This window comes from Melopsittacus undulatus, chromosome 2, assembly GCF_012275295.1.
Source record: "Melopsittacus undulatus isolate bMelUnd1 chromosome 2, bMelUnd1.mat.Z, whole genome shotgun sequence".
NCBI lineage: Eukaryota > Metazoa > Chordata > Aves > Psittaciformes > Psittaculidae > Melopsittacus > Melopsittacus undulatus.
The window spans coordinates 1,669,957-1,697,613 of NC_047528.1; the positions used below are offsets into that span (position 1 = coordinate 1,669,957).

The 27,657-nt window shown below is 46.3% G+C and overlaps 1 protein-coding gene across 1 annotated transcript in view; it reads left to right on the forward strand.

Annotated features, from left to right (window-relative positions):
• Window positions 1-27,657, forward strand: part of FCHSD2 (FCH and double SH3 domains 2) — a 139,154-nt gene that overhangs the window by 97,486 nt on the left and 14,011 nt on the right. The window contains exons 9-12 of the mRNA XM_034060104.1: window positions 1,205-1,327; window positions 3,815-3,910; window positions 13,896-14,012; window positions 15,424-15,528. Coding sequence (XP_033915995.1) covers window positions 1,205-1,327; window positions 3,815-3,910; window positions 13,896-14,012; window positions 15,424-15,528 — 441 coding nt within the window. The remainder of the gene's footprint in view (window positions 1-1,204; window positions 1,328-3,814; window positions 3,911-13,895; window positions 14,013-15,423; window positions 15,529-27,657) is intronic.

Here is a 27,657-nt window from a genome sequence, read left to right on the forward strand (position 1 = left end):
AGCCTTTCCATGGCTGGGGCCTCATGTATCCACCCTGGCTGCTGACCCTTCAAGCTGGGCTTGGATATGGGTCGCTGGTGGCTTACGGCTCAGTGAGCTGCTGACACTGGAGGGGCTTGGAGCAAATTCCCATGTTTGCCTCTGGATTGGCACTGCCTGGCTGGCAGTTTCCTGACCCCTGGAATTCTGTGTGCTGGCACGTTTCAGGCAGGTTTCATGTCTAAGACTGAAGGGGAAAAACCAGTTTTTGCTAGGTAGGACTTTATGCTTGGGAGGTGGAGGATGGGGAAAAGTGGATTTTGGATATAAAACTTTGGATGCCAGAATTCCAGTCAATCAATTCTATTATTTTCCTCCTCAAAATGATTTAAATGGACAAATGCAGTGTTATATAGGAATGCATTCTTGACTCTGTTGAAGTCTGATATACACTGTTTCACTGCCTATACCATTCAAATGGCTATCTGGGAAATCTGGTATCATTAAATATATAGACTATGAGTCAACTGTATCCAGAGTTGAACATTTAAATGGAGTTATCAGTTCACTTACAGTTTTGCAGGTTTAAGACAGAACATGCATTAAACCAATGTGTAACCCAGGCCCTGTGATGTGATTTCCCAGCTCTGGTTAAGAACAGGGGGTTTGAGGTTGAACTTTGCTATAACTGTTCAATTTATGATAAGTTTTTGGGATGTATTTGGGATTTCTGTGTACAGAAGAGTTCCATTGTGCTGATGTGAACTGGCAGCTGTTATCAGTGGGTTTTAATAGCAAATAACTGTATTTGAATGGTAATGATGTTGGGCATCTTGGAGATGTCATTTGGAGCGAGGAAGTGCTTTGAGGTGAAGCCCCATGTGTATCCTTGTAGTTACCAGGTGCCTTCCTTGCCACAAATCACATCTCCTCTTCTCCACACCTGACTTCACTGTTCTGCTATGGCTGTATTACACAACTGGATGTAAATCATTTGATAGGTGATATTACAATGCTCTGTGGTGCCATCTAATGGAACTGAAGCACTGTCATTTCTCCTTGTCAAAAATGAGTGACATCCAGCAGACACCATCCAAGGCTAATCATTATAGGTGAATGTATTAGGAATAATGGCCTGAGCATCTTAAAACTCTAAATATGAATCCTAATAAATCACATATGAAAGCACTCTGCTTAATTCTCTTATATTCTTCCCCTCCTGCAGGCTCTCGATGGAAATGTATATGATCACCTTAAGGATTACTTAATGGCATTCAGCAGGACTGAACTAGAGACATGCCAAGCTGTACAAAACACATTCCAATTTTTACTGGAGACTTCCAGCAGGGTAAGTTGGAACTGAATGATCCTTTGTAACTGAATACTTGGAGCATATATGACGTTCCCAGGCTGAGGATTTGCTTCCAGAATAAGGCCAAGCCTGAAGGCTCATTAGTTTTGGTTACTTCTGAGTGGTATTGAGTTAAAAGAAATGAGCCAGTTTTCCTGGTGGGAATTTTTCCTGTTGCCACCCAGGATGCATTCTCAGGAGTGCATTTACACAGTGCCCATTCTTTATAGAACAGCCCTCAAGAGATGTTCAGTTATACTCACTATGCAGCTTTGGAAAGAGGAATAGCATCTGAGAGTTGTGCACTGTGTGATGTGGACCTGTGTTAGTCATCCCTCCCATCAAATCCCTGTGAAACAGTTTGGATCATCTCTTAATAATTGGCTGTCAACTTAAACCCCACAATATTAGAGGGTTTGTTCTCCTTTGAATTAGGAATGACAAATAGAGAAAACCCATCAGAGCCTTGTCGTGAACGTGGTTTCTTTGCTTTGTCAAGCAGCCAGAATCACAAATACATGATCCCTTCCAGGATGATTCTGATACTTGGATAATTCATCTGCCAGGCTAAAAGAAAACCCCAAATACATGTAATAGCCATTGGGGCTCCAACTGTGGTGCAGTCATAATATTCCTTTATGTGTTTACCTGAACCAGCCACTCAGAAACAGAGCTCATTTATGCAGGGAAGACAGGCTGAGAACATTGGGGCTGTTGAGCCTGGAGAAGAGAAGCTGCGTGGAGACCTCAGAGCAGCTTCCAGTGTCTGAAGGGGGCTCCAAGGATGCTGGAGAGGGGCTCTTCATCAGGGACTGCAGTGATAGGACAAGGGGTGATGGGTTCAGACTGAAACAGGGGAAGTTCAGGTTGGAGATAAGGCAGAAGCTGTTCCCTGGGAGGGTGCTGAGGCGCTGGCACAGGGTGCCCAGAGAAGCTGTGGCTGCCCCATCCCTGGCAGTGCTCAAGGCCAGGTTGGACACAGGGGCTTGGAGCAGCTGCTCCAGTGGAAGGGGTCCCTGCCCATGGAACTGGATGAGCTTTAAGATTCCTTCATCCCAGACCACTTTGGGATTGTAAGATGTGGATGAACATCACGCCCTGGTCAGTGCTGAGAGTCATCTGAACCTACAGATGGTTCCTCCTTTAGCATGTTCTGAATTCCTCTCCATGGTGATTCCCAGTACAGACACCCTGTAACCTTCCCTGTATGTTTTCCACACATTTGAATGTGTTTGTATTCAACTGCTCAAATGGGTGCAGTAATGATGTACTTCACTGTTTCACATGAGAGCATTACTGACCCTGGAGGACCATTGACTTGCTTTAACTAAAGATTCATTTCTTACAGCTCAGTTTTCCAGCAGTGCAAGCATCAACGTTGTGCTGTGTTGGAGAACAAGTTGTATTTACCACTGCACATAGAGTACAATCAGAATCCATGCTCATACACAATGCTGCTATTCTGGGATAAACACCATCTTTATTACATTTAACCATTTAAACCCTCACTTTGCTAATAGCTATTTATAATTTCATGCTGTTATTTATGTATTCCCATCAGCTGAAGCAGAAAATACTCTGTCGAGTATCTTCATGTTGCAATCACTGAGGTTTTCTTGGTAAATATGTGTACATTGTGACACAAGAGAGTGTTTGGGGATACATGTCACTCTGTCTGCAGTGTATCATTAAAGACATTTCGGAGCTGAAGGAGCTTTGGATTGGCAAAATGCAGCTTGGAGAGTTTCCTCTGAAAGCAATTGCCTAAGAGATGAATGTGATAACTGATTTTGTATGTCCTTATTGCAAAGAGGCTTTTCAGCTCTGGCAACTAATAATTTGTGTGAAAATCAGACATTTCAGCTGGAAAAAAGAGCTGTGCACACAAAATTATCCACAAGAGGAGAGGAAAATGTTTACAGTAGTGACACAATTCAGTCTTTACTCAATAGTTGGGGCTTTCCCCCAGTTTGCCTTTGGATTTCTCATAGGTTAATGGCAGATACAGAATCATAGAGTCATAGAATGGTTTGGGTTGGAAAGGACCTTAAGATCATCCAGTTCCAACCCCTGCCATGGGCAGGGACACCTCACACTAAACCATGGCACCCAAGGCTCTGTCCAACCTGGCCTTGAGCACTGCCAGGGATGGGGCAGCCACAGCTTCTCTGGGCACCCTGTGCCAGCGCCTCAGCACCCTCCCAGGGAACAGCTTCTGCCTCAGAGCTCAGCTCAGTCTCCCCTCTCTTGGGCAGGTTCAAGCCATTCCCCTTGGCCTGGCCCTCCAGGCCCTTGTCCCAAGCCCCTCTCCAGGTCTCCTGAAGCCCCTTTCAGCCTTGGGAGCTGCTGTAAGGTTCCCCTGGAACCTTTTATTGCATTCAGCATTCTGCATATTTGACCTCTGTTGGAAACACTTCCTCATTTCACTATTCAGCATGTTTTGAAGTTTCCAAAATGAATCTAAATGTCATTTTTTGCTTGCAGGTGGTGAGGGATTACAATCTCCAGCTGTTTCTACAGGAGAACTCAGTGTTTCACAAACCGCAGCCTTTCCAGTTCCAACCAAGCGACAGTGACACTGTAAGAACCCTCCTGGATTCCTTCATTTCTTTGTTCTTGCTCTATTTGTGTGAATGCTGATAGAAATGAGTAAGAGAATAACGCTCACAGGTGTTCCACTCTGGTTTAACCTCATCTCTATGTATGGGAAAGGAAAGTGCCCTTGAGTCCAGCAGCTCTGCTGGCTCTACTTGGGTCATCGTAACAGAAGCATCAAACAAGCTCCCTGTCATCCACAGAAGAGCAGGATCTTTTTGTGCTTCCATATTGTGCCTGCCAGTCCTGTGTTCCTCTGCTGTTAGTGTAATTCCTACTTCATTTTGTTACCTTATTATCATGCTGGTGAGGTTCTCCTAATGCTCACTAATACTGTTTTACAACATGTGTGATGCTGTGCCAACTCAGTGTCCATATACCTCTAGATTACTCAAGGAATACCTACAGACACATAGAAGTAACTGATTGATAGAGAAAGCACACTGTTAAAGCCTTGCATTCCAAAATACCCTCAGAAAACACTATTTTGGTGTATGTGCTGCCCCCAAATGCCATTAAAACAGAGTAAATCTTAGTCTATAAATACATTTCCAGCTAATACTTTAATACAAGTGGGTTGCTGATGTCCCACTCACATTACTGAAGTTATTATAAGAAATCACAGTTGAAAATAAGGCTGGATCTTTATAAAGAAGTTCAACTTTTGCAGTTTATTGTTACATGAGTTCCTTAGCAGGACTTGGAGAGCAGTCTCTTGATCTCCAGTTCAGGTGATTTAACTTCAAGAACCCTCTGAATAGATACATAAGAGTTATTTTTCCAGACATTCTCACATCCATAACACAAGTTCCTTTGTCTTTCCATTGTAACAGACTGTGATGTTGATATTTCTTCCAGCTCCTTTGTATAGAATCAGTTATTTCCCTACAGTTTAACCTTGTTCTTAACACAGTGAGCAGAACCTTTCTAACTGTCTTTGCCTTGCTGTCTAACCTTCACTGCTGTGTGTTTTCCTCCTTGTGCCATCTCTGCATCTAGAGTTTTAATACAGTTCAACTGGTGGATATTGAGCCCTCACCTGTCAGTGCTATGAGAATGACAATAGCAGAGGTATATGTAGTACTTATGATTAACCTTTGTGTCCTTGTTGCATGTGGCTTGGGTTGCTGAATTTACACTCACATAGAGGTGGCAACAGAATGCACAATATATGTATAATACATAGAATCACTGAATCATGGAATGGTTTGTGCTGGAATGGGCCTTAAAGCTGATCTAGGTCCAACCCCCTGCCATGGGCAGGGACACCATCCACTAGAGCAGCTTGCTCCAAGCTCCCCATCCAGCCTGGTCCTACCCCATTCAGCGTGGCCTTGATATTGATGGGCATCTCAGTTTGCCTTTTAGGACTCAATTTTAGACCTAGGGCAACATGTTCTCAGTTGACAGACCTCCATTATTCATAATATAATAATGCATAATATATATATAGATACATCAAGTGAAAATAAAAAGCTTTTCCCACAATGAGACTTTAAGTTAAAGGAGGACAAAGCAATTTAATGGTGTTATTTGTGGGGATCACCCTCACACTTCCCTTTTGCATTCACACAGCCTTTTGTAATTGCTGTTCTAATCTTTTGGGGGCATGAATTCAAATTTCACAGCTCCAGATAGTGATGTGTGTAATTGGTTACTTCTCTAATGTGAATAGGAAGTTGTAGAACAACTGGCAGCGATTAGTATGTGCTGATGACATGCAGCCCTATTACTAATTTAATCCCGTTCTTTATCCAGAGAGCTCTGCCCATGTCAAACAGAGCTGTAATTCATCTTGTTAAACTCTTCAACATTAAAAATGACATGATTCTTTGACATGGTGCTTGTGTGGTCTGATAGCAGACACGTGAGCTGCATGTACTGCTTGACTTCAGGAGACTGGAAAGCAGTGAATGAGTCATTCATAGAATAACCATAGACTGGGTTGAGTTGGAAGGGAGCTTAAAGCTCCTCCAGCTCCAACCCCTGCCACAGGCAGGGCCTCCTTCCACTGGAGCAGCTGCTCCAAGCCCCTGTGTCCAACCTGGCCTTGAGCACTGCCAGGGATGGGACATGGGATGGAAAGAGCTGGGTTTGTTCAGCCCAGAAAAGAGGAGGCTCCAGGAAAACCTTATAATAGTCTTTGAATACCTAAAGGGACTATGGAAAACCTGGAGAGGGGCTTTGGACAAGGGCCTGTAGGGCCAGGCCAAGGGGAATGGCTTGAACCTGCCCAAGAGAGGGGAGACTGAGCTGAGCTCTGAGGCAGAAGCTGTTCCCTGGGAGGGTGCTGAGGCACTGGCACAGGGTGCCCAGAGAAGCTGTGGCTGCCCCATCCCATGCAATTTAAACCATTCTATGATCCTATGTCTCTCAGTACCTCTTCACTTTCAGTGACTTCTCCACTTGGCTGACCCACTTGGGCTGCAGAATGACTGCATTTCCTCATGGCACTGCTTGTTGCTGAGCTTCCAGCTGCTTGTGCTGTAACCACTTCTCACAGCAGTAAAGAAACAATGCAGGCTTCTTTATGATCCATAGAATTATGCTCAGCTAACAGGGACCTATCTGGGCAACAGCAGGTTTGACATTCACCATTATTAATCAATAAGTACAAGGGAATGAGGGGTTTGCTCAGGCTATGAATTCTTAAGGCATTGTGTTCATTGAAGACCACTGAGCAAGCATTCTTTTGCCACCTATTCTGTTTGGAGATGCTCTGCAGAGATTCAGTTGCTTTTCATTTGTGTGGTTTATGCATGATAATCTTCACACTGAAGACTAACACTGAAAGGAATGTAAGTAGAGTGATGAATACATCTAATCACATCCTTTCCAAGAGCAAATCCTGGCCACTCTGCAGGCTGAATACCTGATCACTTGACTGGGGTCAAGGTTTGGAGCATTTCATGGTGCTTGAATGGGATTGTGAGTATTGTAGGCAAGAAGCATAAGCAATACGGACGTGGAACTCAACTCAGTGCAAAGCTCTGAATGCTGTTGTACCTTCTAGTTTTACATTTGCCATCTCAAATCTGCATTTAGAAGGGGAGAGCTGTGGCTAAAAACTAATGTTGAGTGGATGGCCATGAAATCCTTGAGTCAGGTACAGATTGCTCCAACAATTCCATGTCCTTCTTATGCTGGGAGCACCAGAGCTGCACGCAGTGCTGCAAGTGGGGTCTCCCCAGAGCACAGCAGAGGGGCAGGATCTCCTCCCTGAGCTGCTGCTCACACTCTGGGGGTGCCCCCAGCACACAGGGGGGTTCTGGGCTCAAGCACTCACTGAAGCCGGGTCATGGGGAGCTGCTCCTCACCCAGCACCCCAAGTCCTGCTCCTCAGGCTGCTCCATCCCATCTCCCCCAGCCTGGGTTTGTGCTGGGATTGCCCCAACCCAGGGGCAGGACCTTGCACTTTGCTTTACTGAATCCATGAGGTTCACACTGTCCCATCCCTCCAGCCTGTCCACAGGCTCCTTTTCTACAGGGAAATGGTTTGTTTCAAAAGTATTCAGCAAGAAATCATTGATTAATTCCCATTTAAATCTAATGCTTTCAATAGATGAATTGACAAATCAAACTGGGCCACTGCAGCAGGGTGGGAGAACAGAAAGGGATCTCTTGTACTCCCTTTAGCCTCACAAGACAAACCATCCAGCACACGCTGGTCTCCCACAAGGGCTCCTGCTATATTCAGTGTAATGACAATTTAATCACCCAGCATCCTCCCACAAGGCAAGTATTAAGTCCACAGGAATCCCGTGTGTTGAAACGTGCTGTCCCCATGCCTTGCAGATAAGCCCTGGCCATAAGAACAGGGCAAAATCCAAAGGAAATGAGCCAGCTTTTCTCTGTTTCCTGTTTGGAATAGAGTCTTTTTCCTTGAACTGCCTGTTATCGTGTGAGAAAAGCAGGCAGATGACAAAAAGCCTGTCCATGGTGAGGGGGATAATGGCAACAAGAAGCTGACACTCAACTTCTGAGGTCCTTTTCCTGTTGTTTTAGCCACATTGCCTGTGACTGTAGTTTCCCCTGGACATTGACTGATGCTTTCATCCTCTTTGAGCACGCAAGTACAAACTGGAGCCAGCTTATCACATGAATAAATGGGGGTTTCACACTGAAGCTGCACACAAACCACATCTCAGCATGTTCAGTGGAAAGTTTTTGGTGTTTCACCCCTTGCTATTTGCATGTAGGAGTTTAATGGATATATTGGGGCAATAAGGATGATTTTCACTATCCTATGTAGAATATCTTGTCTAGTGAGCAGCTTGTATCAGGCTGTGTGATGGAAGCTACCTGAGCTATACTTACTGAAGGACATCAGTCTTGCTTGTGCCCAGACATGTCTCTGCAGCTCTGCAAGTGCTCAGGGGTTGGAAAGTGAATGGAAATCAGTGCCCAAGTGGAAAATCAGGAGTTGGGTGAGGGCTGGGCTTTGTCAGACTTCACTTTTAACAGGTTTCTGTGCACAGAGAGGGGTTTACACAGGTCAGCGTTTACTATTGAATGTATTTCCGTATTTAAAAGAGGCTTAAAACTCATTTCATATTAGTCTTCCATCTATTTAGATCATATTATACATATGTGCATTATGATTAAATATTTTACTATTCCTTACTGCTAGTAAGAATGAATCCCTCACCTAAGTAAGCCCAGACTAACAAGTTCAGAGGATGCACTGATTTCTCTGTATTTAGTCTGTGCTTTCAGTACCAGAGGACAGGAAGGTGGCTGGTTTTAACTATAACTTCCTTAAAGCTAAATATATATAGATATATATAAGGTAAGATTTCATTTTATCAGTGTATAAAGCATCAAGAATTAGGAGGAGAAATACAGCCATTGAGGTAAAGAAATGCTCAGCAGAGCAGTACATTCCCTGTCTGATTTGATACATCCTCTGTGGACAACACAACTAAAACTGATTTTACTTCATCCCCCATGCCCCAAATGTTGTTACAACGAGGGCTGAGTTATAATACTCATATTTGAGGTTGATATTGAAGGTTTAATTGGAAGACAAGGGGGAAATCTGTGCCGTGGAGTTAATGCCTGTCTTATTATGGTTTGAATGTTAACCCCATTTGTGATTGATTTCAAGTATAATGAGCTGAAATTGGCTCATACCGAATTGATTTGGTTGTAATTTAGAGACCCCTGTGTTAGTATCCACTTTTTGACAGTCAGGAAACACTACTGAAGCAAAGCTCTGCATCAGTTCTAACAGTGAGAGCAGAGAGCAGAAGTATGATTTGAAAGAAGTGGCCACTTAAGTAATAGATCTTCTTGTGTATCACATTGAAAACATATATGGAATCCATTTCTGTGTGTCAGAGTTGATCCTAAAGGCATTCCTTTGTCCCTTTGCATCCCTAATGGCAGCAGTTTTTCTGTGTTTCTAGTTATGATAGAACCCATTATAGATTATCTGGATAAGTTGGATGTAAATGGAGCTGCTGTGATAGCTGAGGGGAATCAGATTAATTATGAGGGTGAGAATGGAAGTGCCCTAATGAAAATACACATACCAAATTAATTGCAGTGAGTATCACACAAACCCAGCCTGGTTTGGTTTGGGTTGGAAAGGACCTTAAGATCATCCAGTTCCAACCCCCTGCCATGGGCAGGGACACCTCACACTAAACCATGGTACCCAAGGCTCTGTCCAACCTGGCCTTGAGCACTGCCAGGGATGGGGCAGCCACAGCTTCTCTGGGCACCCTGTGCCAGCGCCTCAGCACCCTCCCAGGGAACAGCTTCTGCCTTATCTCCAACCTGAACTTCCCCTGTTTCAGTCTGAACCCATCACCCCTTGTCCTATCACTGCAGTCCCTGATGAAGAGCCCCTCTCCAGCATCCTTGGAGCCCCCTTCAGACACTGGAAGCTGCTCTGAGGTCTCCACGCAGCTTCTCTTCTGCAGGCTCAACAGCCCCAATGTTCTCAGCCTGGCTCCATACAGGAGCTGCTCCAGCCCCTACTCATCCTCGTGGCCTCCTCTGGACTTGCTCCATCAGCTCCATGTCCTTCTGATGTTGAGGACCCCAGAACTGCCCCCAGTGCTGCAAGTGGGGGCTCACCTTTGGAAGCACCAAACTTGACTCTTGCTACTGCTTTTTAGCTGTGAGTGGTGTGAAAAACACCATGCATAGTCCTTTGTCCCCCAAGCAGTGTTGATCATGAGGTTGAACTTGCTTTTCATGCTAACCCCTTATTTTCACCTCTGTAAAAGAACTGACTGTGAGTCTTAGGTGTGTTCTGTGTCAGTGATTTGCATGCAGTAAATGTTCACTCCTTTTTTTCCCCTGGCTTGAACTATTTTAGTCCTCAGCTACAAAATTAAGGAGCTTTTAGGCTCAAGATTCTACTTCTTTTTTGCTCTTCAAGCTGTCCGTGTGCCAACAGCATCCAGATGTACCAGCTTAAATAAGGGAAACGGTGTGTTTGACCCTGTCTTAAGGCATCTTCTGCACCTGCAACAACATTTCAGACCAAAATGGAGAAGCAAAGTGTGTCTACAGCCTAAATGCATCTGTTAATTTAAGACACAGCATCACTGCTCTCTAAGCTGGAGTCATCTGGAACTTTCTCTTGGTTTCCTGATTGAATTTATAGCACTAAATGCTGCTTTCACTGTAATCCAAACCCTGAGAGAACAGCACAGTGTCCATCTATGTTTAGCTCAGGGGTTTTTTTGCCTCTTCCTTCATTCCTTGGCCATGGAAAGTGGCTTTGGTTTCCCACTTTCTTGGGAAGAGGCTCAGTCATTGGACATCTGAACATCTTGCCACCACCAAGTTCCAGCCCTGAAAACACTTAAGCAAGTGCTTAATTTAGTAGAGCAGGTTAGGACCAAACACTTCAGTTCCTCACCTTTTTCCCTATAATTCTGATTTCAGAGGAATCTCCACTTTTAGCTCCTGTCTTCATCCCTGTTTTAGTGGCAGTTGATGCCCCTCTCTAGCCTATCTTTACCTGAGGTTGCAGACTTCCTGCCTCATCCCTGCAGTCCTCCTGAAGCCCTTGCTCTTCCATGCCAGTCATCTTGCTGCTTATATGCTCCTCTGCTTCCAAGTTCCTTCAGAGCCACCTTCAGTGCCTGCAGCTTGGTCTTCACAGGGCACTAAAGGCCCTCTCCACCCTACCAGCTCCAGGTCCTGCTGGGATGAAAACCTTTCTCCTTGCTCAGGTATTTCAGCCCATGCGTTTCCACCACACACTCTGCTCTTGTCCAGCTTAGGAGCTGTTTCCAGCTTATTGCCCAGACTATATTTGCCTCTAGACCTTGTCTCCTCCTTGTATTCTTGGTTTCCACACAGACCACAGCTTTAGGTTTCTCCCCAGGTTTGTGTTATTTTTAGGCCTTTAAGCAAGGGTGAGGTCTCTTTGGTTGCAGTTCTGCTTTATGAATAACTGATAGAACCAGTCTGATGCAGTAACAATCCTCTTCTGGTTTAGTACACCCACAGGAGCCTCAAAGCTTGCATTCATTCTTTCTGGTCAAGTGCCTTTGATAAATAGATTAAAACCCCAAAACACACATGGGATAATGCAGAAGGTGCTCAAGTGACTGAAGTCTGTATTGGTGCTTAATGAAAATGAGATGCTGGGAAGGACCAAGACTAATGGGAGCCCTGAAAATTCATCAGGAGGTGTCTTATAGAGGAGAGGCAATGTCAGACCATTCTGCTCACATATGCAGCCAGTAAGAGTCAGCTGGAAGCTATGGAAGGAGCTGGATAGGCTCATTCCAGTAAGCTGAGGGAGGGAAAACTGAAGTCTGATGTTATCTTAAGGATTGGATCTGCCTAAATGAATCCATGTGTTTGGCTCTACCTTTTGCAGTGACCTGATGGAGTAGCTTTATGTAGGTGATTAAAGAGGTCAAACAGTGATGACTCCTAGAATGGTTTGGGTTGGAAGGGACATTAAAGCTCCTCCAGCCCCAACCCCTGCCATGTGCAGGGACCCCTTCCACTGGAGCAGCTGCTCCAAGCCCCTGTGTCCAACCTGGCCTTGAGCACTGCCAGGGATGGGGCAGCCACAGCTTCTCTGGGCACCCTGTGCCAGCGCCTCAGCACCCTCCCAGGGAACAGCTTCTGCCTCAGAGCTCAGCTCAGTCTCCCCTCTCTTGGGCAGGTTCAAGCCATTCCCCTTGGCCTGGCCCTCCAGGCCCTTGTCCCAAGCCCCTCTCCAGCTTTCCTGCAGCCCCTTTAGGCACTGGAGCTGCTCTCAGCTCTCCCCTTCAGGAGCCTTCTCTTGTCCAGGCTGCCCCAGCCCAGCTCTCTCAGCCTGGCTCCAGAGCAGAGCTGCTCCAGCCCTCACAGCAGCTCCATGGCCTCCTCTGGCCTCACTCCAGCAGCTCCATGTCCTTCTTATGCTGGGGACCTCAGAGATCATAAAGCCACCTTTCCTTTGCTTGCTTCTACCATTGGAAATCATCTCTTTTACAACCTCTCTGACAAGAAGAGGATGAAGAAGAATAAAGGCTGTATTCAATTTTGATGAAAAGGAGCTTAGCTGAACAAAATAAGCTAGACTAATTTTTGCCTCATTTTCAATTAAATCCTCTGATAGGATGTTCACAGAAGTTGCCATTATTGCCTCTCCCATGAGGACAGTATAATCTGAAGGCATAAAAACCTCCCATTCAGTATCACTTTGGTTGGCTTCCTTTACAACAGTCTCTACCAAATAGAATTGTCTGTTTCCTTGACACCAAATGAAACCACTTCACCATCTGAAATACTTGATAACACCATCCATCCCTTCTTCTGCATGGGCTGGAGGCTTCTCACCTAGCCTGAAAAGTATTCCTTGTCTTTCTCTTCTCTTACCCTTTTCCTGCTGGCTAATCATGAATTTCTCCTTCCTAAACAATGTTTTGGATCATAGAATCCCAAACTGCTTTGGGATGGAAGGGATCCTAAAGCCCATCCAGTTCCAACCCCCTGCCATGGGCAAGGACACCTTCCATTAGAGCAGGATGCTCCAAACCTGTCTTCTCCCACATAACAAGCAATAGGATGAAACAGCCTCAAGCTGCACCAGGGGCAGGTTTGGATGGAGCTGAGGAACAATTCCTGCCCCACAGGGTGCTCAGGCATTGGAACAGGCTGCCCAGGGCAGGGCTGCAGGCACCGGCCCTGCAAGGGTTCACAGCCCGTGGAGACGAGGCCTCAGTGCCATGGGGCAGGGGTGGGAATGGTTGGACTGGATGGGCTTAAAGGGCTTTTCCAGCCTAATGCTTCTCTGATCAATGCACTGGGGAGAGCACTAATGGAAACTGCAGAAGGATTTGGAATGATTTCAGTAAATAAATGCTGGGATGTCTGTCTTCAGTGTTTCCAATGGGTTCTGTTCAATCTGGAGACAGTGGAGGACTGCTTCATCTTGGAGTTGGTGTTTATTGAAGGGGAGGATAATGAAACACAGTAAAAGAGGCATAAGATGTAACAGTATCAAGAATGTGATTTGGAATTGAAATTGATGTTTTGTAGACAATTTGGAACAGAAATTGCTGTTCTAAATATTTGATGGCCTTGAGATTGAATCCCAAATCACAGCAAACCTAAACAGCCCACTGGGTCACATATAACCTTCCATCTTTGCTTCCTATAATGCATGTATTCAGCTGTATGGGTGAAACTGTGTTTTGGCTTTATTCATCATAAACGGCTTTCATTGCAGTCGGATTGTCTTTGGTGTTCAGTATCACTCTGCTTGTTCCCATTGTGACCATTGTGGACTCTGGTGAGCTTTGATTTGGTTTCACTGTTGGCTCTTCACAACATGGGACCACACAAAGTTCATGAGGAGGAGAGTTGTGTTTGTGGAGTCTTGTTTAGTATGAAACAAGATCCCATGCTGATAAATGCAATAGGAAGTTATCCTATAACTATCATCTATTGTACAGGGGCAGGCCTGGGTCTGTGACGTGACTTGTCCTCTTGTTCTCTGTCCCAGAGTCGACAACTGGAATCGGAAACTGGGACGACTGAAGAGCACAGCCTCAACAAGGAGGCTCGGAAATGGGCAACCCGAGTGGCCCGGGAGCATAAAAACATCATCCACAGTCAGCGGGTAGGTTGGGAGAACATTCCTTTACCTATTATATCCCTGCATACAGGAGGAGCCACTGTAAGCACTAAGGAATCAGCTTTGTCTGTTCATCAAAGCCTTTCTTGGCACGATACACTCAAACTACCAGGTCAGCAGCTCAGTCATTTTGGTTCATAGGATCCCAAACTCGTTTGGGTTGGAAGGGACCTTAAAGCTCCTCCAGCTCCAACCCCTGCCACAGGCAGGGACCCCTTCCACTGGAGCAGCTGCTCCAAGCCCCTGTGTCCAACCTGGCCTTGAGCACTGCCGGGGATGGGGCAGCCACAGCTTCTCTGGGCACCCTGTGCCAGTGCCTCAGCACCCTCCCAGGGAAGAGCTTCTGCCTTAGATCTAACCTGAACTTCCCCTGTTCACATTTAACTCCTTGCCCTGATGAAGAGTCCCTTTCCAAAACACAAATGCCACTTCCTTAAACACTGAATCCCAGGTTGAAGGGAGCTCAGGGATCATCTGCTCCAACCTTTCCAGGCAAAGCATGACCTAGACTGGATGCCCAGCACCCTGTGCAGCCCAAACTTAACAGTGTCCAGCACTGGGGAATCACCACTTCCCTGGGGAGATTATTCCAGTGGCTGCTTGGGAAACATGTGAGCCATTCCTCAAACCACCCAGGGGAATGCACTGAGGAGGAAGCAGGAGCAGGGAAGGTGTTTACCATCTTACCTGTCTTCTGCTGAACCTGGGTCACTCCATAGCAGAAAACAGCAGTTGTAGCTCCAGGCAGAGGGTGTTAGCAGGGGCTGTAACCCAAATATGATGGGAAATACCCAGAGGAAGGAGAGAGCATCCTAGATTCTGGTCCTAGCACCTGTTTCTCCTTCTGCTCTTTCCCCAAAGACTCTTTAACACAAAACATATGAACAGTCACAGATTTGCACGTACCTGGTGACAGTTTGTGCAGTTACATTTGCTGTTCTACAGTCAACATCCATGTACATGAACCTAAGAAACCTCCAATGTGTCTTCTGTGCTCCAGCAAATCCTCTGGACACAACATTCCTGCAGATGTAGCAAACCCACTTGGCTTCCCCTACAACAGAGCTTCCATTAGCAGCTTCCCTCTCCATGTTTAAGATGCTCTTCTTCATCCAGACATGAATCTAGAGCAATTTAAGTGTGTAATTATCAACATATAGATGAATGTATTCATACCATGATACTGTGTTTCTGTGAAGATGCTGAAGTGTTCCTCTAAGTGGAATTTCCATGTATTTAAATGGCATTTTGCCTTGGTTTTCCTGGAATGGACCATCAGTGGTCAACTCAGCATCTAGTCTAACAATGATTTCCCTGACATCTCATTAATATTTATCATGTAAATGGTTTGCTGGCATTGACTGCATACTGGGATGTGTTTCCTTGCTCCTGACAGACACTTGAAGAGCTGGAATGCCATGGGCCTGTGATGTCTGAGCAAACCCGAGCAGACCTGGAGCAGAAAATAGATGAAGCCAGAGAGAGTATTCGCAAAGCTGAGGTAAGAAGGAAAAGGTTTTGGCATGTTCAGCTTCCTACAATGGAAGGGTTTATGTGACAGCTCTTTAGTTTAGAATCAGAGAATCCCAGACTGGTTTGGGTTGAAGGGACCTTAAAGCTCCTCCAGCTCCAACCCCTGCCATGGGCAGGGACCCCTTCCACTGGAGCAGCTGCTCCAAGCCCCTGTGTCCAACCTGGCCTTGAGCACTGCCAGGGATGGGGCAGCCACAGCTTCTCTGGGCACAGGAAACTTGTGTTTATGGAAATGTCAGCTTTTAGCATCCAAAATCAGGGAATTTTAAGATGGTTTTTTTTCCCCTTGATTTTTGTACTTCTCAAATCACAGAAACAACTTCATGAAACACTCGGGATGAGAAGAGTGATGTTAAAAACCCCTCCTGATGAACAGTGATTAAACTTGCTCCCTTTTCTGCTCCTCTGTAAAGGTCAAGAATCTCTGAATTTAGGGGCTTTGTAATAAATAGAGATAAAACAATCACAATTTTACTGGTTTCCTTCTACTTGAAGGAATTGATAGCAGAAAACAGTGATGGTATCTCTTACTTGGATGCTTTCTGGTTTCTAGAAGCAACTGCCACATGCTGCTGTGCTTCTGTACTAGCAGTTTTGATACACATAGTCATTTGTAATGTCAATGGGAAAACATGTGAAATAACCTTTACATCTCTTTCTGCTTCTACTGTGAGGTACCTTTCAAAAGACAACAGTGATTTATGAGCCCTGGTTTGGGTTAAAGACTCATGAAGAGATAAACCAGCTTCTGCTTGTGTTGGGTTGGTAACACTGGACTGGTTTCATGGTCAAGAAACCTATTGGAAGCAACAGGAACTGAGCTGTTAGTTCTCAGCTAAGTTGCTTAGTTAAAACTATGGAGCAACTGTAACTGTTTGAGTTAAGTGCTTCTCATAGCACCAGCTATGCAGAATACCTGATGTAATTAGGAATGTGATGTACAGTTCAAGAGGTTAGAAAACAGAGTGAAATCACTTGTGCTGCTGGGATAGATGTTAGGTGTTCCTTTAAAACCAATCCAGAATATGCTCTCTTCTAAAAGTGCTTTCAATGTAATAGCCTTTCTGACTACACTGTTTCAAATAGGCTGTACTCCAGTGTATACAGAGTTAATGCTGAAATATGTAAGGACAGAGGGAATGAGAATGGAAGATAAAAGCAGCAGAATAAAGAAATCAAATCAGGACATGAAGTTGCAGAGGAGAAGATTTGCACAAAGAATATTATAAAGAGTAACAAATGAAATCAGTCTGGACCTGAAGTGATTGCAAGTCTTAGGAGTGTGTGATTAACAGAACCCAGTAAATCAGTGGAAAAGTGAGTGGAGAGATGACATGTTTCCTGGGGGAGGTGATGGAGAGGAAAAGACACAGGGGTGATTCTTATTCGTTGCATTCTGGAAAGAGCCATAGAAACAACTGGATTGGGAAAGACCTTTATGATAATCGAGTCCATCCTCAAAGGCAGAGCTTTGATAGGGAGGTGCTGCAATAGGAAACACCAAGGAGGATGTCCAAGTAGAAAATAGGCTTTGGCTCTGTATGAATCATAGAATCCCAGCCTGGTTTGGGTTGGAAGAGAGCTTAAAGCCCCTCCAGTTCCAGCCCCTGCCACAGGCAGGGACCCCTTCCACTGGAGCAGCTGCTCCAAGCTCATTCCCATCCCTCCAGGCCCTTGTCCCAAGCCCCTCTCCAGCTTTCCTGCAGCCCCTTTAGGCACTGGAGCTGCTCTCAGCTCTCCCCTTCAGGAGCCTTCTCTTGTCCAGGCTGCCCCAGCCCAGCTCTCTCAGCCTGGCTCCAGAGCAGAGCTGCTCCAGCCCTCGCAGCATCTCTATGGCCTCCTCTGCAGGTGTTTAAACCACTTTGTGACTTCCATATATTGCCATAAGTTATAATATAGAATTCATTGTAAGAGTAACCAGTAAGTGAATTCTATATAAGCTTTTTCCTTGGGGTTACTAATTTCTGTCAGCTTCACCCCTTCTTTGTCCCTCCTCCCCTAAGTGGCCCCATTCACTAATTTCAGGGCCATTAGACAGGAGGTCTCTGCACACATATGATCTCTAGAAGAACAAACGATGCAAGCTTTGAACACAAACATTTTCTTTGGTAATGCAATTATAATTCTTTTCAGTGTGTGAACCCCAAACATTTGCAGCATTCCTGCATATTTAAGTGGGAGTGATTAAGCTGGAATGGTTGGGTTGGGGAATGGAGTTTGTGCTAAAAGTTACAGTCACTCATTCAGGCTATAGGGGAGCTGTGGATTTGCCCTTTCCTTGACCCACTGCACTGCAATGGGGGCATGGAGCTGCAGCTGGTAAGTGAAACAAAGCAAAGAGCCCCCTGATGTAGGTCAGAGCTTCAAAGAGGTCCTTCTCATTGTAGCAAGTGGGGGAAGAGGGTGTCTGGAATGCTGGCAGTTGATGGAAGGACCTGGCTTAGGGATCCTAGAATCACAGACAGGTTTGGGTTGGAAGGGACCTTAAAGCTCATCCAGTTGGAAAGCAGAAAAGGAACAGACTTCACTGTGAAGGTCAGTTTGATGTATGTCATTTATACAGTAAAACAGGAAGAAATAAGTCCCAAAGCATGCCAAGACCCATTTATTGGATTAACCTTTGCTGCTGTTACTGAGGATATGGTCTTTTATGGTTGCCTGACACCATCCATGCTTGCACCCTGTGTGAACAGTGCAAAGTAATTTGCCCTTTAATGTTACTTAGTTCATTATCACCTTGTCACATTAAATCTTATTATCTGCAAAACACTATGGGTGCTGCTGTGGTTGAAACTACAAGAGTAGCTTTGTTCTTGTGCCATGTCTAGAGGTGTTTCATGATAACACATATGTTGTTACAAGAAAACAAACTGTTTTAGTGGGAAGGTATCAGTGCAGCTTCACTTGCAACTGCAACAACTATTAGTTGATGTGATGGAATCATAGAATCACAGAGTGGTTTGGGTTGGAAGGGACCTTAAAGCTCATCCAGTTCCAGCCCTCTACCATGGGGACACCACCTGCTCTAGTGCAAGTTGTCCCAGCCCAAAACTCACTTGGTTTTAAATAGAGTGTTAGACTACAACTGATAATAGCTCTGACACTGGCAGAGCTCTACAACTGACTGTGGTTAATGCTTCACCACACAGCTTAGATCCAGAGGAACTCCATCCTTGTCAGAGCAGTGTTTCACCATCACTGTGTCAGGGCTGGATCTTGATGAAGACAAGCCCTGAGAGCAGTGGATGCTCGTTTAAATGAAGGTGGCACAATGCAAGCAACAGCTCTAAAAGAGGTTAACACCTTTGAAACTCAATGAGTTGAGAACATGAACTGTTGGTGTAGCTCCTTTGCACTTACTCAGCCAACTCATGTAACCGAACTACAACTCCTGTGTTTTAAGCTTTCATTTTTGAAACAAGAGTAGAATCATAGAATCACAGAATGGTTTGGGTTGGAAAGGACCTTAAGATCATCCAGTTCCAACCCCTGCCATGGGCAGGGACACCTCACACTAAACCATGGCACCCAAGGCTCTGTCCAACCTGGCCTTGAACACTGCCAGGGATGGAGCATTCACAACCTCCCTGGGCAACCCATTCCAGTGCCTCAGCACCCTCACAGGGAACAGCTTCTGCCTTATCTCCAACCTGAACTTCCCCTGTTTCAGTCTGAACCCATCACCCCTTGTCCTATCACTGCAGTCCCTGATGAAGAGTAAGGAAGGTTCAGTCAATTGAATAGATCTAACCTGCATTAAAGTAGCTTTTTGTTTCTCCACTGCCTGTATCCCTTTATCTCTAACCTATCCCTTTATCTCTAAACCAGTAGGGACAAAAAGCTACTGCCTGCACTGATCTGTGTTGCAGAAATAAAGGAGAAACAAAGTTGATGTTTCAGTATCCTTCAGCCTGCATCCTTAATGCTTAGGCTGAGTTGCTGGAATTCTTCCTCTCATCTTACTCTGTCTCTATCAAACTAAAGACTTTGATGCTTTGATAGTCCAGTGGGAGTCTCCCAAGCAGTAAAGTTGGTCCCAAAGCTGACATAATTCTTCTCAACGATGATGGGAGATTTCCCATTTGTGCTCAGGTCTGTGCTCAAGGAAGGTCTTGGGGCCTCCACAGCAATTAATCCTATTTCCACTTAATTATAGGGGGATGCATTTTATCTCCTCATTAGGATATCTACAACTCTCAAGAGAGTCTTTGTACCAGATAAGATTTGATTAAGACTCATTATGATGCTCTTTACTTGGTTTGATGAGTTCAGAAGCTTAGGTCCATTTTTAATGGTAAGAGGAGGGCTGTTTCCTCCCTCCCTTTGTATTTGGCTATGAATATTTATCACTGCTGTGATAACAGTTGTGTTTGCTGGCTGGGCTCCTGTTCTATCTTAGGAAGGAATCTATTAATCATGTGCTGTATGTGGTCCTCAAGTGGACGTAGCTACATTTCAGCCTGTTAACATGTTCTTCCAGTTGAACCCTTCAACAGTGCAGTCCTCTGCTCCTAAGCAATGTGAGAAAAGCTCATTCCATATGCTCCATGGCATGGAATAAGGCTGCCAACCCCCAGAAAGCTGGGTATGTAAAATGTCACTTGCTGCTATCTATGGCTTTGCTCTGGAAACATATGCTTGGGAGGGCTATGCTGGGTAAACAGATTGCCTTCTCCATATGAGAGCTGTTGGAGCCGTTCATCTTTCCGGCTAAGAAGGTTGGGAATAGCCTGGAAAAATGCCACTGAAATCCACAGGTCAGGAATTCTCAACTCTTAAGGTAAAAAGCAGTTTAGTGAGAAGAGAATGTCATTGTTGAGAGGGACATCATCAGTCTATGGTATTACAGAGATGTGTCTTTGTACTTTACCAGCTATACCCAATCACTGAACACGGAGAGAAGGCTCCAGCAAGACCATGGAGCAGCTTCCAGTGCCTAAAGAAGCACTTTAGGCTGGAGATGGGCTTTTTACAAGGGCCTTGTCCAGGCTGCCCCAGCCCAGCTCTCTCAGCCTGGCTCCAGAGCAGAGCTGCTCCAGCCCTCGCAGCAGCTCCAGGGCCTCCTCTGGATGTGCTCCAACAGCTCCACATCCCTCCTGTGCTGCTGCCCCAGAGCTGGATCAGGGCTGCAGGGGGGTCTCCCCAGAGCACAGCAGAGGGGCAGGATCCCCTCCCTGAGCTGCTGCTCACACTCTGGGGGTGCCCCCAGCACACAGGGGGGTTCTGGGCTCCAGCGCTCACTGAAGCTGGGTCATGGGGAGCTGCTCCTCACCCAGCACCCCAAGTCCTGCTCCTCAGGCTCCATCCAGTCTCCCTCAGCCTGGGTTTGTGCTGGGATTGCCCTGACCCAGGGGCAGGACCTTGCCCTTGGCCTGGTTGAGCTCCATGAGGTTCACAAGTTCCCACCTCTCCAGCCTGTCCAGGTCCCTCTGGATCCCATCCCTTCCCTCCAGCATCACTGCATCACACAGCTCGATGGCATCAGCAAACCTGTTGAGGGTTGCTGTGTGTTAACAAAGGCTTGAATACATATATTTTATGTACATTTCATTCTCTGCCTACAGAATTTGGGTACTTTATATTCAGTCCCATTACCAGTCATGTGAGAGCAACTTCTTAAACTCTAAATGCTTCAATGCTTCTCTTCTCTACTCTCCATCTCCTTCCCAACCAACTGCTTTCCTTGCTTAGGGACTTCTGATGTTTCTATATGCTTGGGCTTGGCCAGACTCAGGTGGGCTGGAGCTATGCAGGTGGGCTCCTCTCCATGAACAGCTTCACCTCTGCTTTCTTCACCTTGGCATTCCCTTTTGAGACCCGTTATCTGTGTCAGTGTTTCATTTCCTGTTTGCTTCACCCCAACAGACTCGTTTGATTTCACTCCATGTGGAATATTTAGCATATAAATTAACTGACTTTGCTGTGATATGTGTAGAACCTTCCTGCCACTTAAAAACCCTAGAAAGTGTTGGAAAATGTCATTTATTAGCTAATTCCTTTGTTGGTGCAGAAAAAGTGTTGGGTTTGGGGATTATCATGCAATCAGATCGGTTTGGGTTGAAGGGACCTTAAAGCTCCTCCAGCTCCAACCCCTGCCATGGGCAGGGACCCCTTCCACTGGAGCAGCTGCTCCAAGCCCTTTCCAAGCCATTCCCCTTGGCCTGGCCCTCCAGGCCCTTGTCCTAAGCCCCTCTCCAGCTTTCCTGCAGCCCCTTTAGGCACTGGAGCTGCTCTCAGCTCTCCCCTTCAGGAGCCTTCTCTTGTCCAGGCTGCCCCATCTGTCTGTGGTTTTGGTCCCCACCTGATGTGTTCATAGATGGGTTGGTTCCAGCTTGCTGCGGCCTCACTGCAGTCACAAACAGTGGCTGAGCTTCCCCTGCAGCCCAGAGGGAAGTGATTTTCTCTTGGCTGTAGAGAAGACAAAGCAAACACAGGTTAAAGCAGGAAGAGCATCCTTAGCTGCTTCTTTGTTCTGGCATCGTATGGCCTCGATTTACAGTACTGCAGTCAAACGCTGCACATCCAAATCACTGCAAGACTCCTGTGCCAAGGCTTAGCTCAAGTTCCTGCCTCAGGCACCACAGTTTTAGGTGAGCTGTGTTGGATTGGATTTATCTTTTCAATTGGGGTGGGTTTGGCATAGCTGCTCTCCACCCCTAACATCCACAAGGCACTGAAAGCTGAATTGCATGGATTATTGAATGCATCCCTACTGGAATAGCACTGGATTGTGGTTTAAAACCGGTTTGCATGGGGGGGAGGTGGCCTTACATTGCTTTCTGAGACATATTTGGCATTCCAATGCTTGTTTTTACTGGACTGGTAGTTCCTTCTGTCACTGAGCAAATACTTCTGCTCGCCCCACATTTGAATGATGCAGTATTTCTCTTTAAGAGAATGAGTTCATTTTAATACACTTTTCATCTTAAGAAGCCCAGAATTAAGTGTGAATGTTTCTAAATGGAATAAAAAGAATGATAATATCTTTTCAGGCTGTTTTGCCAGAACCTTTCCATGTTCCTTTCTTCTTAGGTAAAACCATTTGCCAAATGAGCCTCTGTGACCCACTTAATGGTTATGTTCTTGCCACTAGAAAAACACTGCAGTGAAATAATGTATTTCTCAGAAAAGATGGTTTAGATCTACTTATAATCCTAATTTAATGTGTTTTTAATGCCTGAACATGCTCATAAATGTAACCTATGTCTAAAAGAAGTAATTCTGGGTAATTTAAGAGAAAAGCTCCCCATGACCCAGCTTCAGTGAGCGCTGGAGCCCAGAACCCCCCCGTGTGCTGGGGGCACCCCCAGAGCGTGAGCAGCAGCTCAGGGAGGGGATCCTGCCCCTCTGCTGTGCTCTGGGGAGCCCTGAGAGCAGCTCCAGTGCCTAAAGGGGCTGCAGGAAAGCTGGAGAGGGGCTTGGGACAAGGGCCTGTAGGGCCAGGCCAAGGGGAATGGCTTGAACCTGCCCAAGAGAGGGGAGACTGAGCTGAGCTCTGAGGCAGAAGCTGTTCCCTGGGAGGGTGCTGAGGCGCTGGCACAGGGTGCCCAGAGAAGCTGTGGCTGCCCCATCCCTGGCAGTGCTCAAGGCCAGGTTGGACACAGGGGCTTGGAGCAGCTGCTCCAGTGGAAGGGGTCCCTGCCCATGGCAGGGGTTGGAGCTGGATGAGCTTTAAGGTCCCTTCCAACCCAAACTAGTCTGGGATCCTATGGAAAAATGGGCAGGGCAGTGGGGTTCAGGTGGGTTTATTATAGATCCAGAAGCCCAGGGACTGTGCAGCAGGGAGAGATTGGACACATGTTGGTCCTGGTCATGTTCTGCACCTTGAAAAATCATGGTAAATAAAGGAACTCTCTTTTCAGGAAGCCCCATTGAACACTGACCTTCACAATCATCACCCAGAGCACTGAAGGGCCAACATTAGCTGAGCTTTGCTGGATTTCTCCTTTACCCCAACACTTCTATAACTGACTTTAAAGGGCTTGTAATGAGGTGTCTGTGGGATGTGAATGAGCCCTTGGTTTCTTGTAGGCCCTTTTCTCTCTGGGAACAGAGACCAGCTATGTAATGTGTTCTCCCTGGGTTACATGTGCAGTTGTGCAAGCTGTAGGTCAAAAGCCTTTGCTTAATGAAGCCTGGAACAGTAAATAAGCAAAGTTATTCCTTCTTCCATGTAGAGCAATCATAGGTATGTGAGACATAGATAACAGTATTTATATCTTTGAAGGTATTGGGGGTTTTCCCTTTCATCTGCTTATAACCTACCATCAACTAAGGCAATAGGGGAGCAAGAACCACCCAGAGCACTGTAAGTTCTGTGGGTGGCTGAGGCTTTTTCAATCAGTGTTAACTCCTTAGCCAGTAAATAGGAAAGGCTGAATAGGAATTGTAAATAGGAATTTCACTAGTAAATAGGAAAATATTTCTCCTACAGTGAGACTTAATAGCAATGAGATTTGGGCAGCACCCAGAGTCCTGAATTCCAGCATTCCCAAGCTCTCGAAACCCAGCTGCCTTCCTGGAGGTACTTAATACTGCTGGGAATGTAAGTGCTTACTTGACTTAACATGTTGGACTGGCTGATCTTAAAGGTCTTTTCCAACCTAGCTCCTTCTGTGGTCCCATTTGCAAGTCTATGAGCTTCTGGCAGTGGAGGTCATTCCATCAGGAATGGGGCTGCTGGAGTCCGCTTCCTTGAGAGGGAAAAATCAAGGATTAAAGCCTTATTTAGTTATTATTTGCAATATATTATGAGGGAACAAGGCTTTGAGAGCTTGTGCATCCTTTCCTAAGGCTCTTGTGGTTTTACATGGTAATGCAAAGCTGTGATGTGTCCCAGAGCATGCCATGCTCACCCCATCTCACTGCATCACTTCCTGGCTCCCTTCCCAGCTCAGAACTCCATAGCCTGGGCAAGCTGGAGTTGGCATTCTTGTGCAAGGTGGGTCCATCTGGATGTAGTCACGACTTAGACACAGTGATAGTTGGATGAAGGGCTTGTAGTTTTAATCCTAGAATCATGGAATCCCAGGCTGAAGGGACCTCAAGGATCATCTGGTCCAACCTCTCCAGGCACAGCATGACCTAGACTGGATGCTCAGCACCCTGTGCAGCCCAATCTTAACAGTGTCCAACATGGGGAGTCACCACTTCCTAGGGAGATTATTCCAGTGGCTGCTTGTTCTCATTGGGAATGATTCTCCTCTTGTGTCCAGTGGGAATCTCCCAGCAGTAACTTGTGTCCATCACCCCTTGGCTTTCCCATGGACTCCTTGTCCAAAGGGAGTCTCCATCTCCTCTGCAGCCTCCTTTACCTCCTGGCACATGGATCAGGGCTCCCGGAGCCTTCTCTTCTCCAGCTGAACAGTCCCAGCTCTCTCAGCCTTTCCTCACTGCTGCCCATTCCTTGGACCATCTTTGTGGTCCTCTCTGGCCCCTCTCCAGCCCATCCACATAGTGTACAGCAGGACCAAACCTGAGCTCACTATTCCAGGGGTGGCCTAACAAACACCAAATAGCATGGATTAAATCCATAGGTAGCTGTTCCAATGTGAGAATATAGTTATACTCCTGTCTGCTTGGGGTTTCTTGCATTCTTATAGGTAGGAAGCTGTTAATCCTGGTCTACCAGCAGCATTATTTAGCTTACAATATATGCTTGTAAATGTGTTCTGCATCTTTCAAGTGCAGGCCTGACCTAACCCTGTTGTTTTATGGCTTGTCTGCAATGGAATGAAACTCAAAACAGTTGTGGTTTGGAACAAACATTTGTCAAATATTAAGGCTACTATGTGTAAATAGGGGGGGGTAATTCCTTGGATTGACTTTGTACCTTGGATTGAAAACTCCTGTCTGATGCTTAGCAAGTACAGTCAAGGGTCTTGGAGCAGCTTGTTTGTTCTAGGTAACAACTTAGTACAAACAACAGGGTTTACAACAGGGTACTAACACGAAGTACAGATGTTTATGGCATGCCTGGACTGAGGTTTGGTGCTGTTGTGTAACTCAGGCTAATTAGGAATTGCATAATGAGGTGAGATAGGAAAACAACGAGGCTGATCCTGGCCTAAGGAAGGCACATGGAAAGTCCTTGTAATGGTTTGGGTTGGAAAGGACCTTAAGCTCATCCAGTTCCAACCCCTGCCATGGGCAGGGACACCTCACACTAAACCATGGCACCCAAGGCTCTGTCCAACCTGGCCTTGAACACTGCCAGGGATGGAGCATTCACAACCTCCCTGGGCAACCCATTCCAGTGCCTCAGCACCCTCACAGGGAACAGCTTCTGCCTTATCTCCAGCCTGAACTTCCCCTGTTTCAGTCTGAACCCATCACCCCTTGTCCTATCACTGCAGTCCCTGATGAAGAGCCCCTCTCCAGCATCCTTGGAGCCCCCTTCAGACACTGGAAGCTGCTCTGAGGTCTCCACGCAGCTTCTCTTCTCCAGGCTCAACAGCCCCAATGTTCTCAGCCTGGCTCCATACAGGAGCTGCTCCAGCCCCTGAGCATCCTCGTGGCCTCCTCTGGACTTGTTCCAATAATATCAGAACATAAAGATGAATTAGGAGATAACACCTAACTCCACAAGTGGATACACACATGGAGGCAGCTCAGCTTAGTGAACTTATAAAACAGGGAGTTTCTCATTGACAGGCTAAAACAAATGACTTGTGTTGAGCTGCATGAAGTCCATCTATGGGAGTCTCAGAAAGCAAACACAAGGAAAGGATGATGTGTCCCCTTGATGCTGCACCTGGCTTGGAAGGATCTGCCTTTGAGATGGGAATGCTGATGCGTGGCTCCATCCTTGGCCTCTGTATTCATTCTGCAGCAGTGTTTGAATCATGTCTGCAGTACTGTGATGCATATAACTGTGTTTTACTTCTCCCCTTGTTCTCAGCTCTGTGAACAGTATTCACAGCACACGTTAATCATTCACCTCAAGACCACTTGGAAGGAGAAGTGGGAGCTTCACTTGGCTAAGCAGCTTTGGCTTTTCCCATGGGAAATACTTCCCAAGCTCAGTCTCTGTACCTCATCATGTGGGAGAGTGTGTGCATGCACCAGTGCCCATAGGGAGATACCTTTGAAGTGACAAATTCTACTCTAAATACATACTGCTTTAAATAATCACCTATTGTCATGGTTTGAGCATGATGTCTTCTACAGGGAATTCAATATAATGCCTCTCAAAAGTAGTTCTATTGTTTGAAACAGGCTTAAAGACATCATTGCAGATGGCTTTAAAATGAAAACAGATCCATGTTCAGGGTTTGCCTGAATGAAGGTTGTAGTCGTTGATTTTCTCACTTATCTTCTTAATAGGAAGATAACATTGAAGTGCAGGAGCATGTGGAGAACAAAACCACCACAATCAGTTCATATCAGACAAGCTTCTGTGTGGAGTAAGGGTGTGAGTTTAGAGGGAGAACAATCTGTGTGACACCAATGGGTGTCTGGATTCACACTCATAGAATGGATGTGCTCCAGCAGCTCCAGGTCCCTCTTGTGCCCCAGAGCTGGCTCAGGGCTGCAGGGGGGGTCTCACAGAGCACAGCAGAGGGGCAGGATCCCCTCCCTGAGCTGCTGCTCACACTCTGGGGGTGCCCCCAGCACACGAGGGGGTTCTGGGCTCCAGCACTCACTGAAGCTGGGTCATGGGGAGCTGCTCCTCACCCAGCACCCCAAGTCCTGCTCCTCAGGCTCCATCCCATCTCCCCCTGTGTTTGTGCTGGGGTTGCCCCGACCCAGGGGCAGGACCTTGCCCTTGGGCTGGTTGAGCTCCATGAGGTTCACAAGTTCCCACCTCTCCAGCCTGTCCAGGTCCCTCTGGATCCCATCCCTTCCCTGCAGCATCACTGCACCACACAGCTCGGTGCCATCAGCAACCCTGCTGAGGGTGCTGGATCCCACTGTCCATGGCACCAACAAAGATGTTGAACAGCATCAGTCCCAACACCAACCCCTGAGGACACCACTCATCACTGGTCTCCACTTGGACATGGAGCCGTTGACCACATCTCTTTGAGTGCAGCCATCCAGCCTATTCAATTCCTTATCCATGAGTGGTCCATCCATCAAACCCACTGGACACATA